General features: G+C 38.0%; 1 protein-coding gene across 15 annotated transcripts in view; it reads left to right on the top strand.

The window, feature by feature from the left end:
* Window positions 1-20,091, top strand: part of camk2d2 (calcium/calmodulin-dependent protein kinase (CaM kinase) II delta 2) — a 51,899-nt gene that overhangs the window by 28,847 nt on the left and 2,961 nt on the right. For 2 of the 15 annotated variants that reach the window (XM_077570186.1, XM_077570190.1), the window contains exons 6-21: window positions 257-329; window positions 3,758-3,860; window positions 3,968-4,051; window positions 4,222-4,316; window positions 5,350-5,472; window positions 5,551-5,634; window positions 5,885-5,927; window positions 8,307-8,347; window positions 11,483-11,542; window positions 13,555-13,599; window positions 14,509-14,557; window positions 14,927-15,025; window positions 15,475-15,495; window positions 15,888-15,963; window positions 16,041-16,135; window positions 19,567-19,795. In XM_077570186.1, the coding sequence (XP_077426312.1) occupies window positions 257-329; window positions 3,758-3,860; window positions 3,968-4,051; window positions 4,222-4,316; window positions 5,350-5,472; window positions 5,551-5,634; window positions 5,885-5,927; window positions 8,307-8,347; window positions 11,483-11,542; window positions 13,555-13,599; window positions 14,509-14,557; window positions 14,927-15,025; window positions 15,475-15,495; window positions 15,888-15,963; window positions 16,041-16,135; window positions 19,567-19,795 (1,320 nt within the window). Of the gene's footprint in view, window positions 1-256; window positions 330-3,757; window positions 3,861-3,967; window positions 4,052-4,221; window positions 4,317-5,349; window positions 5,473-5,550; window positions 5,635-5,884; window positions 5,928-8,306; window positions 8,348-11,482; window positions 11,543-13,554; window positions 13,600-14,508; window positions 14,558-14,926; window positions 15,026-15,474; window positions 15,496-15,887; window positions 15,964-16,040; window positions 16,136-19,566; window positions 19,800-20,091 lie in introns of those variants that run through there. The other 13 variants (XM_077570187.1, XM_077570192.1, XM_077570189.1 and 10 more) reach the window with 13 other exon arrangements.

The following is a 20,091-nucleotide window of genomic DNA, read 5'->3' as shown; positions in this document are numbered from 1 at the left end:
TCATACACCGCCTACCTCACGGTGCCAGCTATTTCTCCGGAGATGACGGTAGAAGGAAACGCGGGATAACAGTGTTCTAGTGCCGTAGCTTTGGTTTGTCTACAACATCATACATAAATGTCTGATGAAAGAAGACATGACGAATTGCTATGGGCTTCTTTCCTCGCCTCTCCCTCCTTCTCACGTCCTTGCTATACATACTGTATTATTACATAACATCACTGTGCGCTTATTCCCGTTCTCCTTCTGCCCTCAGCCACTGCATCCAACAGATTCTGGAGAGTGTCCATCACTGCCATGTTAATGGGATCGTCCACAGGGATTTGAAGGTTTGTACGTCCCCTGCCCTTTCGTCCTTGGTTACTGTCTCCACCTTCTGTAACCGACAGTTATATTCAAAGAGACAGTAGGGGCGGAACAACATTAAGAGGTATAGTGGGACATTTGCTCTTGTGTTAGACAACCTCTACTGCTGATGTACTCCTGCACAATCTAATGAGATCCAGTATCAAAAATGGTGACTTTTAAAAGTTGATGATGCTCTGTTTTAGAAATATTTAGTTTGTTTTAGTTGGAATGTTCAGTGGAGTAGCATAAAAGGGGAAGTCAACCCCCCCAAATGTTTCTTCTATGCAGCCCTTTTAGTCTAAATACGGTATTTTGGTTAATATTGCATTAGTGGAATATGAGTTAAGCAGCAACATCCAGCAGATTTGATCAATATCAGAAGGCGGCCATTTTGCCACTTGCTGTCTAGCGAAAATGACATCACAGTTGCTCAGGTCTCAGGTAACAACCAATCAGAGTTCAGCTTCAGAAAACAGGTGAGCTGTGATTGGTCGTTGCCTGAGCCCAAAGTAACTGTGATGTCATCTTCAGTCGACAGCAAGTGGAAAAATGGCCGCCCCCTGAGATGGATCAAAATGGCTGGATTTTGCTGCATAACTCATATTCCACAAATCAGAATGTCATGTTTAGACTATAGTGAGGTCACATAGAACATATTATTGTCAAGAAATGTTTGAGGTTGACTTTCCCTTTAATTGATACTATTTGTAGCTAAATAAGGCAACTCAAATTCAAGTCGTCTTCTATTTTTAATGTTTTGTTTTTTTTTACCCGATTGTGTGTATACCTACTATGATGGCCGCTGAGTGTAATATCTTTCAATACTCTGGTTCATTCAAACAGACTCCATCACAAAAAAGATCCCTTCTGTATTTTATTCATTTCATCATTAATCATTTTAAGTATTCAATGAGGGGGGGGGCGCGGGGGGAGCACTCTTCCATCTGATTTCTAACTTATCATTCCATCTATCCATCCATTTTCTATTTTGCTCATCCTCATTAGGGTTGCGCATGAGCTGGAGCCTATTCCAGTTGACTTTGGGCCAGAGGCAGGCTACACCCTGGACTGGTTGCCAGCCAATCACACGGCGCATACGTTCACACTCACATTCACAAATACAGACATTGTCAAGTGTTCAAATCTCCTAGCATGCATCTTTGGGGGGAGAAAACGATACCAGTTACATCATTGAATGAAGTTATTTGTTTTTAAATAAGAATTATTATTGTTTTTAAGTATGGTTTTAGTATTTCATTTATGTAACGATGACTTTAAAAAATCAGCTATTTCTGAGTTATGATGAGTTCACAATTTTTTATTAAATCTGGATGCCATTTTTCTATTTAGCTCTTTGCAGTTTTAAACCGTTTCTTGATTCATCACTCTTGGCTCAAGACATAATTTTTTTCAAGATAAATAATAATAATAATCATTTACTAATAATAGTTAGTAGCATAGAATCACAATCTTGAGTGCATTTACTTGTTAATGCTGGTGTCTAAATCGTAGCGCTGGAGTGGCAGGAACAGGCGCAATCACAAATCAGGAGCCCCATTTGCATAATTATGTAGAAACCAGGCTGTGATTTGAATGATTTTCCTTGGTCATGAATATTCCAACACTCGTCTGCATGCTTAAAAACTCCCGCTGGGTGGTTGTATGTGAAGGAAAGAGGCAGCCAGAAAGCACTCGTGAATATGTTCTAGCAAGTTCTGAACACGTGTGACAGGAAACAGAGTAATACTGAACGACTGTCATCATCCGCCAATTTGAAGATTTTAGAAGGCTTTTTAATGAGGCATATTATGTAGGCATGCTCATTTGTCCTACCGAGTCCCAGGTCTGTCCTGTCAATTTCACACGATGTCTGTGCTTAGATTCTGTAAATGTTAGAAAATGTATAATTCATTACACAGTGCTTTCTAAAATGGCCTAAGGTTGAAAAAGACCTTTTCTGCGTCTGTATCTTGTGCTTCGTTCCTGCCAAGCGGTAAAGTTCAGTTCAGCTTAGTGTGGTAAACACTGACCCTGCTTGTGCTTCTTGTGCTTTGTTTTCGTATTTTTGTTGTTTTGCTTGCCTAATGCATATAAAAGAGGGCACATTTTTTTCCGCTGTGTGCCATTGTGGCATGGAATGCAGCCGACTCCCGGCCAATTGAAGCGGCCCCCTTCGTGACGAAAATGATGATGCGTTCATTTTTACGGCAAATGCACAGGCGTCACGAACCATATAGATGCCTTAAAATAAGTCATTTTTCAGATTTTTCAGGAAACACCCAAACTTTTTTTTGTTGTTGCAAAAAATGACTTTGGCAATTATTTTAAGAAGGTGATGATATTTGATTATAGAAGCTTAAGACTGACTCACTTTAAGGCAGTCACTGTGGGATTTATAGTGCTGTCACTATCGAATATTTTTTAGAACCGATTAATCGATCAATTATTCGCTTGATTAATCAACTTAACAGATTCATAATTTTGCATTAATGTGTATTACAAAAGCATTTTTTTCACTCCTGATTACTGTTTATTAACCAGTGATTGGTGTTTATTTTGCACTTCGTATTTGCATCGTGATTTCAATATTTATTTTTTTATTTTTTTATTAAACATAAGATAATTACTGTTGATATGCTGAAATCAGAGGATTTGAACGGTTGAATGGAAAAAATGACTCAAAACCATTACTGGATAATGAAAATAGTCGATTAATTTGATAATTGATTACTTGTGGATTAATCGATTAATTTTGACAGCTCTAGATTTATCCCAGCCAATCAGCAAAGAAAGCTGATATGACAAAGATTTATTAGAACGAAAGCTTCATTCTGTAGAGAGCGTTTGTGTTGTATCCGAATGCTGATACTCTACAAGGGTTGTTGTGCTAAACTCATGCGGCTCTTGTTTTGTCACCCTCTCCTCCTGTTGCACCACCTGTGTCTTTTCCTCGCTATTAGCACTTTGTTCCCACTCATGGACTGGAGCCGTGGGTTGGTATGCTTGTAGAAGAGCACATTGCATTTGTCTGAGTCAGTATACAAAGTGTAACACGCAGTTGTCTCCGTTCATGTTACACTGCATGTGCCTGTGGCTATTGGTAGTGTAGTGGTTCAAATAGCCCTCTTTCATGGAGTTGGGACATTGGATTCACAATTGCCCTGCGATTGGCTCGTGCTCAGTCCAGGGTGTAGTCCACCTTTCGTCTTCAGGCTCAGTTCACCACACCCCTGAACCGCATAAGTGGCAGCAAGGCACTGGTTTAAGAGCACTTGAGTTCTTTCACCCCTAATACTGTTGATTAGGATTGGGTTGGACTGATCTGGTTTTAGATCCGTGTCTTGGGGCCTCTTGTTGCAAGGGTGTGTGACCTCTCACCTCTAACCTGTTTGACTCCGCCCCCCTGCAGCCTGAGAACCTTCTATTGGCCAGTAAGCTGAAGGGGGCGGCTGTCAAGTTAGCTGACTTTGGGCTGGCTATCGAGGTGCAGGGGGACCAGCAGGCATGGTTTGGTGAGTATTCGCAAATCAGTTTTCCAAACGGACTCACTGGTTGGTTTGTCACAGTCTCAGCAGATCATTCTTCATATTTCTTCCATGACTTTATTTCACTTCTCCAGGCTTTGCTGGTACCCCAGGGTACTTGTCTCCTGAGGTTTTGAGGAAAGATCCATATGGGAAACCAGTGGATATGTGGGCCTGCGGTAAATAAACTGCTGTTTGTATGAATTGAAGCAAGCCTCAGTCATTTTCAATTACGCAAACTTCCAGAATTCTTTTGCATTTTCTCATGTAACTGGGCAGTCAGATTTGGATACTCCGCACTACTTATTTGCTCTTTGTGTATTAAACCTCAACTGTCATACCACCCCAGGAGTGATTTTGTACATTCTACTGGTGGGCTACCCTCCATTCTGGGATGAAGACCAGCACCGCCTTTACCAACAAATCAAGGCTGGGGCCTATGACGTAAGTACAGTCAAAACGCATGCATGCAGACACACACACACATAAATTGATATTAATTAATTAATTAATTCACAGTATATCAATTAACTAATTAATTAATTCACAATAAATCAATGAAATAATTATTTTACATTGCTTTATAGAGGCATGTGACATCACTTAAAATCTTGTAAATATGTCCAGATTTAACATATTGCTGGCATCGAGCAAAATCCTCACATCAGACACACCTTTATTTTTATTTAAAAAAAAAATCTTGACAATAGGTTTTATGCAGCCCTACTAATCTAAATATGGTATTCTGGTTAATATTGCGTTAGTGGAATATGAGTTAAGCAGCAAAATCGAGCAGTTTTTATCAATATCAAAAGGCGGCCATTTTGCCACTTGCTGTCGAGTGAAAATGACATCACAGTTGCTCGGGTAACAACCCATCACAACTCAGCTTCAGAAAACAGGTGAGCTGTGATTGGTCGTTGCCTAAGCCCTGAGCAACTGTGATGTCATCTACAGTCGACAGCAAGTGGCAAAATGGCTGCCCCCTGGGATGGATAAAAATGGCAGGATTTTGCTTCATAATTCATATTCAATAAATGTAATATCAATCAAAATGTCATGTTTAGACTAGTGAGGTCACATTTAACATATAATTGTCAAGAAATGTTTAAGGTTGACTTTAAAATAGAAACACAAAAACCGAACTGATCCAGACTGCTTGGTAGGAAATATATCCTGCCGCCTGTTTTAAAATATGCTTTGTTGTTGAGTTAGAATGACCAGATGTCATCTTTCTCTACACATTTTGGCTCAGAAATTTAAGCATCTACCAGCGGCTGACTAAATCACAGTAATTCAGATTGTATTATTAGTTGTAATAAGATTCATGTTATCTTACCGTTGACTATTTCACTAGCCTAGCCGGCTACTTTTGATATAGCGAAATGCTATTGAGATATATTGTTTAGCATGTCTTGAAGTTTGACTTCTCTTTACCATTGTAGTCAATGTTTGCGACTTTGACGTTGTCCGACAGTTCCCATCCCCCGAGTGGGACACCGTAACTCCCGAGGCCAAAGATCTGATCAACAAGATGCTAACCATCAACCCCAGTAAACGCATCACTGCCTCAGAGGCCCTCAAACATCCCTGGATCTGCGTACGTGTCACGTTACCACAGGCTCACCTGCTACTGTTCGCTTTGCCTCACATTCCTTCGATTTTCATCCTCCTGTAGCAACGGTCCACCGTAGCTTCCATGATGCACAGGCAGGAGACTGTGGAGTGCCTGAAAAAATTCAACGCCAGGAGGAAACTCAAGGTGAGACATCTGGCGAGACGGCGGCTTTCTATTTCTGCAACTCCTGTAGCCATCTTTGACTTCTATCTCTATGTCTTTGACCCTCAAGACGCCTCTAACATAACATAAAAGTAATGACTCACTTTCCGAAACCCTTAAAGTGCCAGACTCTTTTTTTTCTTGCTGTAACTTTCTAATCAGTCATCCTGTCTTCTCTTCCCTTCCTACCGTTATCACCGCCTGCCCTTTCCTTCCCTTCCTATAACTGCAGGGGGCCATACTGACCACTTTGCTGGTCACAAGAAACTTCTCAGGTATGTCTCTTTCCGTTTGCTGGTCAAGGCTTGGATAGAAAGTGGAATAATTTATAGTAAAGCATCTCGGTCATTGCCTACACGGTACTTTAATGGTCTATATCAGTGATTTCCAACCACCGACGTGTGCCGCAGGAAATTACTCAATTTAACGTATTTTGACCTGAAAATGGTTAGTTTTAGTTTAGTTATTATTATCATTATTATTTTTAATGTATGGAGTATTTTAAATGTATTCAAGCAAAATTCTCAAAAATAGTGCTTGACCTTCCTTCCACTGTAATGTAATAAATAATAAATTAGGGATATAAAAATCAGTGCGTTAATTCAAGTTAATTTAAAGTTCCTTTAATGCCACAAATTTTTTTTTATGCGCGATTAATGACCGTCCCTTACTTGGAAAGACTGTACTGGGAGAATTCCGGTCACAACGCAGCAGACATGTCCACGTCGAAATATTTGTGGAAACTGGGTCAAGTTGTATTTTACAATTTTGCTGAATTTCACAAGTTACTTTATGTTAAAGATGAGATAGCTCTTAACATGAAAAAAAAAGGCACAAACATCTTATAAATGCAATTATGCCGTCTCGTGGCAGAAAAATGACCAACACAAATCAATATCACACTCATTTTTTACAGTACATCTTTTTTATTTTAACTCATTTTTATGAATTATAATGAAATTACTTATAATGAATTATAATGAAATTACTATATCAATGACTAAAAGATGCAGCCATATTTCTATTAGTTTAACATGTTTTCCCACTTTTATGTTAAAAAGAGTATGAAAACTTAGATTTTTTTTTTTACATTTTATTGCAGTTAGAACAGATTAATTGATTAATTGTGAGTTAACTATTGAAGTCATGTGATTAATTACGATTAAACGTTTTTTTTTTAGCGCCTGACACCCCTGTAATAAATACATTTAAAATAAACCCTGAAAACTCATGAATGAAAATAACTTGCAAAGATGGAAATGAAAGACATTTATAGATTATTTATAGACATATTTTAGTTAGTTTAATGAACATAAAATGTTGTTTGCTAACAATTTTTTCCCCCTTCCAATTTTAGTTATTTCGCTAGTTTTCGTCAACTATAACAACCTTGGCCCTAGCTCAGTGAATGCTGGGAAACTGCTCTATAATGCTAGTGGACCAGCCAGGACACCTCTCATGTTGTTAATGCAAATTTTAGCGCTGATGTTACAGTCCAGAGTCATGTGCGATGCATATGGTGACTTGGGCACACACTAAAATGATCAGACAGTTTAATCTGAGACTTAATTGTAACACACACACACAAGCACGGTTAGTTTGTGCCAAGCACATATGTTCTTTGACTTCTTTAGCTTCTGATTATGTTTTCGTCATTCCCATTTCCTTGAAGTTACTCCAATATTGGAAGTATATCTACTGCTTACTGCTGAGTTGCATTTTTTTTCTGTGTAGTTTTGTATTGTATAGTATGTCATGAACAGCTCATTAAACTCTTCAAATCAATAAGTTGAAAAGCTAATTTTGGAATGTCTTCGATCTGTTTATTTGCGGTATAATGATGATCTTGACACCGAGATGCCATAGCTAAACAGTCGTTTTTTTTCTCTATCATCTCTCCCTGAGCTCTCCTCCATCTGTGCCGTTACTGTTTTTTCTGACATTTCAGTTTTTTTCCTCAGTCTTTTGCTTGCATGCTTTTTCTCTCTTTAGAATACCGTAAAGTGTCAGAGCATTTGTGTCACTTTTTATTCATCATTGTCTTTTTTTTGTTGTTGCAAATTTCTTTCCTTTTGTTTGGATTGTGGTTTCAATTTGAGGTAAGAATTTTTAGGAAGCAAGAATGGGCCTAATCATGAATTTGTTATGGTTTTCTTAGTCCGAACTGAAAATCCCTTACAGTATGCATGGAGACAAAATGATTGATTGGTATTGATAAGGCACTGCACGCTTGCAAAAAAAAATAAAAAATGCTACTACTGTGTATGATTAAAGGAAAATCCTTAGCCGGATATACGTAGCATGCAGTTTTAAGACGCTCTCTCAGCTCTGACAAATGTCACTGTAGAGGATAAGAGCATGCTAATGTGAGTGCAAATCACCATCTTATCACTCCTGCGGGAGTCTTGGAATTCGTCACTCGCTAAATACACGCAATCCACTATGCACCCATGCCGGTTAATACCTGGGAGAAAAATAACCTCATCAGAAGCAAATGCTGCTTTGGATTTGAGATTTTGCAGTTGATTTTTGTATCTAACTAAGCACAAATGTCTTGATACGCTTGCTGCATGTTAGTGAATCCTGACGCCCCAGATTGTCGTACTCTCACTTTTTTTGCGCTGAATTTTTTTTCCCTATCTTTTGGCCCACAGCAGCCAAGAGTTTGCTGAACAAAAAGTCAGACGGCGTTAAGGTGAGTGGCTAATCCGCAAAGCGAAGTGAAAGCTTTTGTTTCATGCATAATTCTGATGGAATGTTTGCTGTCTGAGGAGCATCAAAGATAATGATTATGCATTGTGCACTTAGCGACATCATCATTCAGGGAAAGTCACGCCAGGCGGCGGGCGATGGTTATTTATTTGCTTGATCTCACAGTGGTGACGCAGACAACATTGGCTGAGGTACATTTCTCGTAGGATCATCCTTTTCTTTTCTTCTCCCGGTCGCACTCTGGCTGACAATATTATCACACTGCAATGCCCATTACGGTGGGAGTAAATCCATCATCCATGTGACCTCATCTCATCCCATTACAGCAAAATCTAACTAATCCTCACATTGTAGTAAAAGAAGAAAAAAAAAAGAAAGACTTCCACAAAAGGATGTTATTTTTTTTACCTACCCTGACATTGATGTTTTCATTTCTTTCCCCCCCCCACTCTTCAGATTTAACCGACTGGTGATAGTGGTTAGTCAGCAAGTACCATCTTTGATCGGTCATGTATCTTCTCATGTACTCACTCGAGTCAACCTATTTAAAGTATTGTGGAATCTTAAGGGCGACCACTTCCTTCCGATCTGGGCTTTATTCTGATTTCTAAATCATTTCCCCCACATGAATAAATGGTCATTTGAGAGTCAAATTGTGGCCATTTAAAATCTTTATTTACTGTACAGCTATTGTTTTCAATCACGTTTTAAAGGGATACTTGACTCATTGAGCCATTTACAGCAGTAAAAAGTTAATATTTTGACACAATGAATGAGATAACGTCATTATTTTTCGTGAACAATTATACATTTAAAAACAAATTTTTCCACTTGCTGTCGACTGAAGATGACATCACCTGTGCTGAGGAAACAGGTAACGACCAATCATGGCTCAGTTTGCTGACCGAACTCAGAAAATAGGTAAGCCATGATTGGTCGTTACCTACTTCCTCAGCACAGGTGATGTCATCTTCAGTCGACAGCAAGTGGAAAATTTTGTTTTAATTGTGCAAGGAAAATAATGACGTTATCAAATTCATTTATAACTTATAACTGCTGAAAATGGCTCAATGACTCCTGAAAGTTTTCCTTTAAAAAGAAATTAACTAAGAAACAATACAATGTGCGAAAGACTAAACGCAGCCCTTTGCTGTTTGCAATGAATTATTTTATTGTTATTGTTGGCATTTTGTTGACACTTTGCTACGCTGCAATAAGTCAATAAATGTGTCATTTTTTGGTTATTTCTTGGTTCTGGTTCTTTTTGGTAATCATAGTTTTTCTCTTTATCATTATTGGTCCCCTTACATAAATTTGAGGGATTTTCGTACTACAGTGTTCCTTCATTTTTCGCCGGTGTTCCATTCCACGCCCACCCGCGGTAGGTGCATTTCCGCAAAGTGGAGGATAAAAAAAAAAGTTTTTTTTTGTGTTTGTTTTGTTATCGGGGACGAGTTGCACTTCTACTTTGCCACCACACAGTTCCCACCCTTCTAAACCGTGGTCCTCGGGTCTTTTTATTTTTTTAGTTTTAATTTTATATACTCTATTCTTTTTTATATTACCTGTTGTATTTTACTATTGTATTGACTGTTTTTATTTTTATAGTCGGTTTTACTAGATTTATGTGTATGATAGTGTGCGGCTCTTTATGTGCAGCACTTTGGAAACGCTTGTTTATAAAATGTGCTATAGAAATAAAACGGATGAGATTGGATTGTTAAGTTTGTAAACATAATAAGAAAAATAGCAGCATAAATCATGAATACAGTAAATCTGTGAGGGATAGGGGGCGGCGCGGGTGCGTGGGGTAACAATGTCTAAAAAAATTGCAATCTAGCGAGGTACAACCCAAGATAAACCCTGTAATATAGGAATTTTGGACCCAAATCCAAATCCGCAATATAGTAGTAGCGAGGGACCACAATATTCATTCTATGCGTACTTACTCAATGTCAGCTTTTATTTGCCGTTAGTATCAGTGCCTGATATCAGCAGACTCCTCGGGTGCTCGATACAGTAAAAAGGGGCCGGTATGGGCCCGATAGTGACAACTGGTATCAGTAATCACCCATCCCTAATAAATTTAGCCATAGAGAAAGAAAATGGAGTTGTGGAGTGACTCCTTTAGACCATCACTGTGCTGATGTTTCGCAGGATGAAGTGTAGATTGCTGGGATGTTATGTGGCTAGTGGCTAGTTCAAATCCCAGGATTTGTTTTAACTCATTCACCGCCATTGACGGCTATAGACGGCATAAATTCATTTGAACTATTTCTATTAGTTTACATCCCCCCCCACTTTTGTTAACAAGAGTATGAAAACCTAGGATACAGAGACACATTTTATACAGATATAAAATTTGTGATTAATCATGAGTTAACTATTAAAGTCATGCAATTAATTACTGCCGCGATTAAAAAAAATAAAAATAAAAGATTATTAAAAATTAGGGTAGTTAGGCGATTACTTTTTTAAAATTCTAATTAATTGCATGACTTCAATAGTCAACAAGAGTATAAAACCTAGGAAAAAAATATTGTACATTTAAAACAGATATAAATTTTGTGATTAATCGTGAGTTAACTATTAAAGTCATGCAATTAATTACTGACGCAATTAAATAAAAGAAAAAGAAAAGCTTATTAAAAATGAGGGGCGCCAGGCGATTATTTTTTTTTAATTGTAATTAATTGCATGATTTCAATAGTTAACTCACGATTAATCACAAATTTTATATCTGTTCTAAATGCACAATATTTTTTTTCTAGGTTTTCATACTCTTGGAAACAAAAGTGGGAAAAAAAAGTTAAACTAATAAAAATTGTTCAAATGAATTTTTGACGTCTATAGCAGTCAATGGCAGTGAATGAGTTAATTTAGATGCTCCACAGTAGAAACAATCTATGAAGGACGACTGTTTTTTGAATACAGAGACATACAGATCAATGGTGACATGTTAAATCCATCCAAATTTGATTAAACACACTGAAGGTGATCAATTCGGGACTTATAAATTCGGACAATCACTGTGGTCTGTGTTCAGGTTGTAAAAGTGCGAGTGTGCACGTGTGTGTGTTTATGAGTGTCATATTCCCTCTACACTGCCCCCTTGCAGGTAAACAACAAAGCAAACACAGCGACCAGTCCTAAAGACACTGGCCCCGCCCCTGCACTGGTATACACACTCACCCACACCCACACCTTCATCCACAAAATCCGTGCATTCCTTAACCAACCAGCCGTCAACCTCACTGCTTCTCACCCTTCTCATTCCTAAGTGTGGATGAGGTACAGGTTCACTTTTGTCTCACATCATTTTTTTTTTTTGTTGGATCTCGGGCTTTCGTCGAGATTATTTCATTTGAGAACACACTTCTATGTCCCTTCATGAGGTGCACCTGCATGTTTTAACGAGACCCAATACATACACTGCATCTAAAATAGATCAAAGATTGATTGAGGTATTGAGTTAAGAAAATATACCTTGGTTTATAACTGTGATGCCTAAAATTAAGAGTTGTTCTTGCTATTAAGTAATTAATTTGACTATAAACATTTACAAATCGAAAAACAGTAAAGTCATGAAAAAAAGGTGTAATGTTACATGAAGGAAGTCATAATATTATGGGAAGAATAAACTACTAATGTTGCGAGACTGAAGTTGTTACATATGAGAATTTAAATATATATAAAAGTACGCATAATTATAATGGTGTTAATATGTCGACAAGCAAGTTAGCTAGTGTGAGTTTACCTGTGTCAAATGCAGAATCCATTCCAATGAATTTGGATACAGTTTTTGTATTGGACCTCATTTGAATTTCCAGTTGTACCTAATGTTGCGGCCGGGGTCATTAGATGGGGCGAAAATGTGTAGGTCATGTTTGGGCTATCCCTGAATGAGCTGGCTTTTATGGCTGTGCAACATTTGAATGAGAAAGTCATATGCATCTTGGACACTAAGCAATACTACGAGTACGTCGTCCTTAAATTAGGTTGGTAAAATTGGTGTGATTTTTAAAGCGAAAGTGACCCCCCCCAAAATTTCTTGACAATATGTTCTATGCAGCCCCACTAGTCTAAATACGGTATTATGGTTAATATTACATTTGTGGAATATGAGTTAAGCAGCAAAATCCAGCAGTTTTATCAAAATCAGAAGGCGGCCATTTTGCCAGTTGCTGTCGAGTGATAATGACATCACAGTTGCTCAGGTCTCAAGTATCAACCAATCACAGCTCAGCGTCAGAAAACAGGTGAGCTGTGATTGGTCATTGCCTGAGAGCCGAGCAACTGTGATGTCATCTTCAGTCGACAGCAAGTGGCAAAATGGCCGCCCCCTGAGATGGATAAAAACAGCTGGATTTTGCCGCGTGACTCATATTCCACAAATTTAGTATTTATCAGAATGCAACATAGTATTTGAAAGAATTTGTAGTAAGGGGCAGCCTCTACCTCAAAAGCACTTTTCTCAAAGAGAATGCCTCTCCCGTCCCTCCCCTCCGTATGCATGTCAATACCAACTTCATCCGTCTGCATGCGATTCATGGGAAGAAGGCATGTTTTGTGATTGCTGCTGCGTATGCGTGTCTATGTGAGATTGGCGTGTGAAGATATATCGCCTCCTTGGCTCAGTGTGCATTCCCTAATGGTTTGCTTCTGTCTATGCTGTGATTGGTCGAGCATATCGGGTCACATGACCGTCACTCTGCATGACGTCAAATGACTCTGTGCTCCGATTTGCTGTGTAGATGATTACGCATGAACATGGGGATATCACTTTCTTGGTCTATGTTCTCGTCTGTGTACAAATACACATGCACGCACACACACACATAATGATGTTATAATCTAGTGTAATCTGGGTGAGTGATTAGAAGGTCAGAGTTGGCCAGTGGGAGGGATTCTACAAAAGCCATTTGATTAGATAGATGGATAGAATAGATAGACAGAAGACTGACTTTAGTTTAACCTTACTACTACTACTACTATGATATAGTATAATACAGTAACCATGGGAACAATTAAGATATTAGGCACACAAAACCAAATCTAAACACATCTTTTATTACAATGAATGCTGGGTTCATTTGTTTTGATAGGCTACAAAGACATTCTGTGGTGTGATGATGATGATGATGATGAAGGTGGTGATAAGTCACACGTGGTCTCACATACTCTTTTTAGGAACCACAGACGACTGTGATCCACAATCCTGTGGATGGAAACAAGGTAATGTTTCAGACATTTCATCTTTATCTTTATATAAAAAGAAAATATATATTTTTATCAAGCTTTGCAGAATACCATGATCTGGATGACTATAAGACTCTAATTATTCATTCATTTAAAAAAAAAAAAAAAAATTCATTTCAATAGCATGCACAAAAAAAGCACATCCACATGTAATTAGTAGCAAGCAATAGACATTGACCAATCCAGCACGAGAACTACTTCCTGCTTTTGCATCTAAGAATCATGGGAAATGTAGTCCTCCTATTAACTGCTGTCACCACTAGCCTTTAAGACAACGCAAGCGGAGTTTTCTTTCATTGACTTGTTTAGCGCTGTTGAACTGTCAACCAAGATAGCATTTAGCATTAGCGAGTGCTACCCCCCCCCCCCCCGCCCGATTGGCCGTCATTTTCTCGCAGCCCCCCTTTTGCTAGCTTCTCCCACTAGCCGCTCTTGTTAGCCACTACAGCTAGTTCTTGCTAGCCGCTCCTGTTAGCCACTGCAACGAGTTCTTGCTAGTCACTTTTTTTTGTCTTGCTAGTCAATAGTCATTCTTGCTTGCTTCTCCCACCAGCTCGTGCGTGCTCGCTCGCACACTTTAAATGGTAGTATTTGACCATAAGCTCGGAAGTGTGGTCTGCCTGATACACCGTAGTGCACGTTTCATTATATTAGCTCACCACTAGATGGCACTAAATTCCCATTAAGAAGCACGTTTACTTAACAGTATATCGTGACAGTAACTAACTAGGTGTTTATGCTAAAATGCTAACAAAATATGGCTCGTCAAGTAAACAGAATAATAATTTTTACTCTCACAAAATGACATTGCTTCAACTTTATTCTCATATATTAGACACTTTTATTGTTAATGTTTTTATTTATTTATTGTATTTTATTGTTAAGGAGTCTATCGAGAGTGCCAACACCACCATAGAAGATGAAGACGTTAAAGGTAGGACAAGTTGTGAGTGGTTGACAGTGGATCTTTCCACTGTGTGCTTTCCTTTATTTCCTTTTTCCCAACCAACACAATGACAGTGCACTGCACCTTGTTTCCACTTGACAGCAAACTGCAGACTTTCCCTTCCTCAGAGTGTCATGCCACTCCTTTCATTCTTTTCGTTGATGGTTTATGTGCATCACAGATGCAATAACTTATGCAATAACAGTTTTGCATACAAGTTTCTACTTGGCCACTTTTTGTCTGTCCTTATATTTTGTCAAGAATATAATTTTTTTCCCCCCCTCTACATAATCCTTATCTACGTTTTCCTCGCATAAACACGCACACGCACTCTCCCCCCTATGCAACTTCTTGCAGCCCTTCGTCTGGGCAGCTTAGTGAGCGGTATCTTGAGCTCAAAGAGCCGTTCCTCACAGATGTCTGAGTCAAGGCAGACTCCCACCTCCTCATTTCAAAGTAAGTCCCTCTGTTGTGATGTGCTGGGGAGGGAGGACGCGCCACCTGGTTCCTCTTGTGTCAGCCAGCCTTCTACTGGAAAGAAAAACAGTAAAAAGAAAAGTGCCTTTAAAATCACATCATGTTGAAAATCAGATTAGATGATCATAATATACCGTGTGATTATATGTCGACGTCTCCATCTTCCACGTTGATTGCCCCCCCCCCCCCCCCGCCCCCCAAATTGATTTAGATGACTTTCATTGCTTCTTATAATCATTCTTTTGTATTGTGAGTAAAGAAAAATTGCATATGCTTTCTGGCACGCCCTATTTCCCTTCTTACCATAACATTAGCTGTTATACTGTATGTACTGTGCTCATCAAAGTACCGTATATATATAATATATACAGTATATAACAAATGTTTTTTTGCTGCACGAAATAAGTCATGTTTTTAATATCCTCCAGCCTGCACCAATAACACTAAAGGTAATTCAACACATTATTGAGTCAAATAGTAAACAGGGTTTCCCCCAGTGCTTTATAGTCTTGGCGGGCCAGGCTTAGCAAGTTTTCTGGGAGTAACCCTGGTTTTGTTTTTGTTCATTTCGTTGGGTGAAAGGAATTGTGCCATCATCAATTCCGGAAACCTTCTTTCACTATTAGTCATGGGAGGCGTTCTGCTTTGATAAGGAACAACAACACATGTTTTTTTTGGAAATGATTTATGTAAGTGCCTTCCATTTCTAATAACTTTTAGAGTAGACCATCATCTGAGGCAGAGTTAACATCAGATCCACTCAGACCTACATTTGCCTGCTCTCAAGTCATTTCACATCAGTTGAGTGCAGTCATGGTTGTCTTGTGATCTTCTGTTGCAGCTCGCAAGCAGGAAATTATCAAAGTCACCGAGCAGTTGATCGAGTCTATCAACAATGGAGACTTTGAGGCCTACGCGTGAGTCGAGCGTCGCAGGATCACGATCTGTTGAACGTGACAGTCCTTTGCTCATTCTTCTGTCTTTTCCGTCGCAGGAAGATTTGTGATCCTGGTCTGACTTCATTTGAGCCCGAGGCGCTGGGAAATCTGGTTGAAGGACACGACTTCCACCGCTTTTACTTTGAGAACGGTGAGTTCACGGATATAAACGATGAGGGGTGGGAATCTTTGAATGTCTCACGATTCGATTCTGATTTTATGGTGTGCGATTCAATTCAGAATCGATTTTCCATTAACTCATTTAATGCCATTGACGGCTATAGACGTCAAAATTTCATTTGAACTATTTATTAGTTTAACATTTTTTCCACTTTTGTTAACAAGAGTATGAAAACCTAGAACATTTTTTTACTGTACATTTAGAACAGATATGATATAAAAATTAATTGTGAGTTAACTAGTGAAGTCATGTGATTACATACAATTAAAAATTGTAATCGCCTGATGCCCCTAATAAAAAAAGAAGAAAAGATAAAAAAATAGGGGTGTCAGACGATTAAAATTTTTAATTGTAATTAATCGCATGACTTTAATAGTTAACTCAGGATTAATCACAAATTTTATAACTGTTCTAAATGTACAATAAAAAATTCTAGGTTTTCATACTCTTGTTAACAAAAGTGAAAAAGAGGAGAAACTAATAGAAATAGTTAAAATGAATTTTTGACGTGTATAGCCGTCAATGGCAGTGAATGCGTTGAGAACGATTTTTGATTCAAAATGATTTGATTGACAATGATTTTTGCTTCAATTTATAGATGTTCAAGGAATCATAATAATCTACTCCAGTCTGACTCGCTAATGCTAATTAGTGCTTTACTCGCGGCACTTTTATCACTCAAAAGAACAGCTCCATGCCGCAAAAAAACAACTTTTATTGGAATAACTTGATCAGGATTTTTTCCTTCTATTCTCTAATGTGGCTACAACTTAACAGTGTATCAGACCGCGTGGAACCACACTGCCCCTAAGTGGCCAAATCGGGTACAACATGAACAGCGCTCCCAATAAAGGCACACACAAACAAAGGCACGACAGTATAAAATAATTTAAATAAAATCGATCTTGGGACATTTCAAATCGATTCTAAATCGTACTAAATGAGAATCGTGATTCTTATGAGAATCGATTTTTTGGCACATCCCTATAAACGATGATGACCTCTTAGCAATGCAAGCTGCTGCCTCGATCTGAAAGTGCGTTTTGCACACCATATAAATGAAACATTCCATTAAAGTCTGAAAGGTGAAATATGTTGCAGTCAGGTGTTGGTCAATAGCGCCAAATAGCTGGCCCAACATCCAAAACAGATGCTTTTTGGCCAAACCCTCCACGACAGTATGAAGTGTATCATATGTCCTTGTTAATGACAAACTTGTAGAGACAAACAACCGTCCAAACTCACATTTCCATCTATGGGCAATTTAGTCTTTAGTAAACCTACCGTGCATGTTTTGGAATGAGGTAGTACCCTGAAATTTGAAAAGTAAAATGTCATGGGTCAATGTATTTTAAATGCAATGATGGGAGTATAGTAAAAAAATAAATAATTAGATACAATAAATGCATACTGTAAGCTACATGCTAATGGTCTGCAACCTAACCATATTGTTGGCCTTGTCACTCTTCATTCTAATCAGTTCACTGCTCCTGCAGGTATGCTCACATCTTGGGAATAAAATCTCTCAAGAATAACGACTGTTGCTATAAATGGTGAAATGTCTGCAGCCGAGGTAAAAATAGTTCTGATAAACTGGTTATGTCCCAGAAACCTCAATGGCTTGGCAAGCCAACATCAACATGGTACCGTATAGAGTTCCACATTTTTCAACATCAAGTTGTAAGGACCAACCGATTCTTGGTTTATCAATAGTCGTAGCTGCATTTCAGATTGGGCTTGCCAATTAAGCTATTTCTCGATTCATTTGCTTTTATTTGTCAGGACAAAAATGTTAAGCCGTTTCTGTTGTTTAAAGTGTGCCCCCGCTAATGTGCACTGTTTACACTAAAATGTCTTTGAACATGTGGGAAAGTTTACAAAAGAGGAGTCAGTGTTGCCAACTGCTCCAACCCTTCTATGATAATTTTTTTCTAAATGGCTTTTTTTGTACGATAAGAAAAAAGCCCACCGGAAGGTTGATCACACACGAAAATATAGGACATTTTTGCTATAATAGTAGTTATTATTATTTAGTTTTATAAATTTTCTTTCTTTTTTTTTAAACGCATTTTCTTCTTCATTTTATTTTGTTAAAAAAAATTGTTGTTGTTGTTTTTTACTTTAGTTATTGCATCATCTGTTTACATACACAGGTGTAAAAATAATCTAGGTTCCCTCAGACAATTTTGATTTAACACCTTAAATATTCTGTTCAAAAGTTTGGTGGTCACTTAGAAATGTCCTTATTTGTTTCAATGCCAGGGATGTTTTCTTTTGACAGGATTTTTGCGGATCATTAAAACATATTAAAAGTCATTAAATGGATTTAGCAAAAACTTAAGCCTTAAATGCCTTATAGAAGCTTTAAATACGAGAGGCATTACAAATTGTATACAATTTTACATGCACTGTTTGTACAATTTAGCACTAATAAATGTGATAAAAATATATGTACTGTATTTGTGAAAACTGGGGACTAGCTTCATGTTTCAAATACCGATTTCTCTGAATTTGAAAAGAAAAATGTGGAGTTCTTGTCACTGATGTCCAACATAAAGCACTAATGCCACCTAGTGGCAGATTATTACCTCAACACAAATCTATGACTCAATGTATCACACTCCTTTTAACCCTAACTGTTGACTCTAACTATGAAAGACTTATTATTATTTTTATTATTATTATTTGTATTTGTTAACCATATGTGTCCACTTTTATTTGAATTAAAAAGAGTATGTAAAACTTTTTATTGTACTTTTAGAACAGATATAACGTGTGATTAATTTACGATTAATCATGAGTTAACTGAAAATCATACGATTATTTACGATTAAATTTTTTTAATCGGCTGACAGCCCTAATATATAAGTATATGCATAAATGTATGTAATGTTAAAGTAAAATCTAATTTAAAAGCATTAAATTAGATTTGATGATATCTGCAGAAAATATATATTTGTCTTAAAGATAAAGTGAGCAAAAAATATTCACGTGCTTATTTATTCTTATTTATTCGTTATCAGGATCCTCATTCGCTTCCACAAAGTGGTCGCTAGTCTTCCTGCGGTCCTCAAAAAATTCTATAAAAACATACAGAGTTTAAAATTACTCTATGCAGTAAAAATAAAAACACGAAACAATAACAGTATTAAACAGATAAAGTAAGTAGAAACAGACAAACAAAAAATAAAATAGAAATTGCAGATGCATACATTAATACATGCAGTTTACATTGATTCCCCAATTGTAAGGAATAAATTAGTTCATCTGTAATGTGTATTTTAAAAACTTTTTGAAAGATGACTTGCTGCTGCTGTTTCTTGCATTAAATGGGAGTCAGTTCTCGTCAAGAAAAAAAAAAGGGGTGTTAATGCCATTTTTCACACTGTTTGATTTTTCAGCCCTGTCTAAAGGGAACAAGCCCGTGCACACCATCCTCTTGAACCCGCATGTTCACCTGATCGGCGAGAACGCGGCGTGCATCGCCTACATTCGGCTGACCCAGTACATGGACGGCGGCGGCATGCCTCGCACCATGCAGTCGGAGGAGACCCGCGTGTGGCACCGCCGCGACGGCAAGTGGCAGAACATCCACTTCCACCGCTCCGGCTCCCCCAGCATCCCCTCCCAGTAAGAAACACCAACCAACACAGACAGCGCCCAAAACAGCTGTGGAAAATGTTGTTTATGCTGCCCTCTAGTGGCACTTTAGAGTCATGATATAAAGTTTTTGGGCGTTTTAGCCATGATGCTCTATGGACGCTGTCCAGTACAAGAACTTAAATGTAAGATTTAAAAATATATATTATTACCTTTAGGTAACATACCATTCTTTCCAGGCGTACACATTACAAATTACATAAACATTTAAATAAAAAAATGGAAATTTCATCCATATTTCATTTATTATTACATCTGTGGAAATG

Source organism: Vanacampus margaritifer, chromosome 7 (genome assembly GCF_051991255.1).
Source record: "Vanacampus margaritifer isolate UIUO_Vmar chromosome 7, RoL_Vmar_1.0, whole genome shotgun sequence".
NCBI classification, from domain to species: domain Eukaryota; kingdom Metazoa; phylum Chordata; class Actinopteri; order Syngnathiformes; family Syngnathidae; genus Vanacampus; species Vanacampus margaritifer.
Note: the sequence above shows the minus strand (reverse complement) of the source record. Positions and strands in the feature narration are given on the sequence as shown.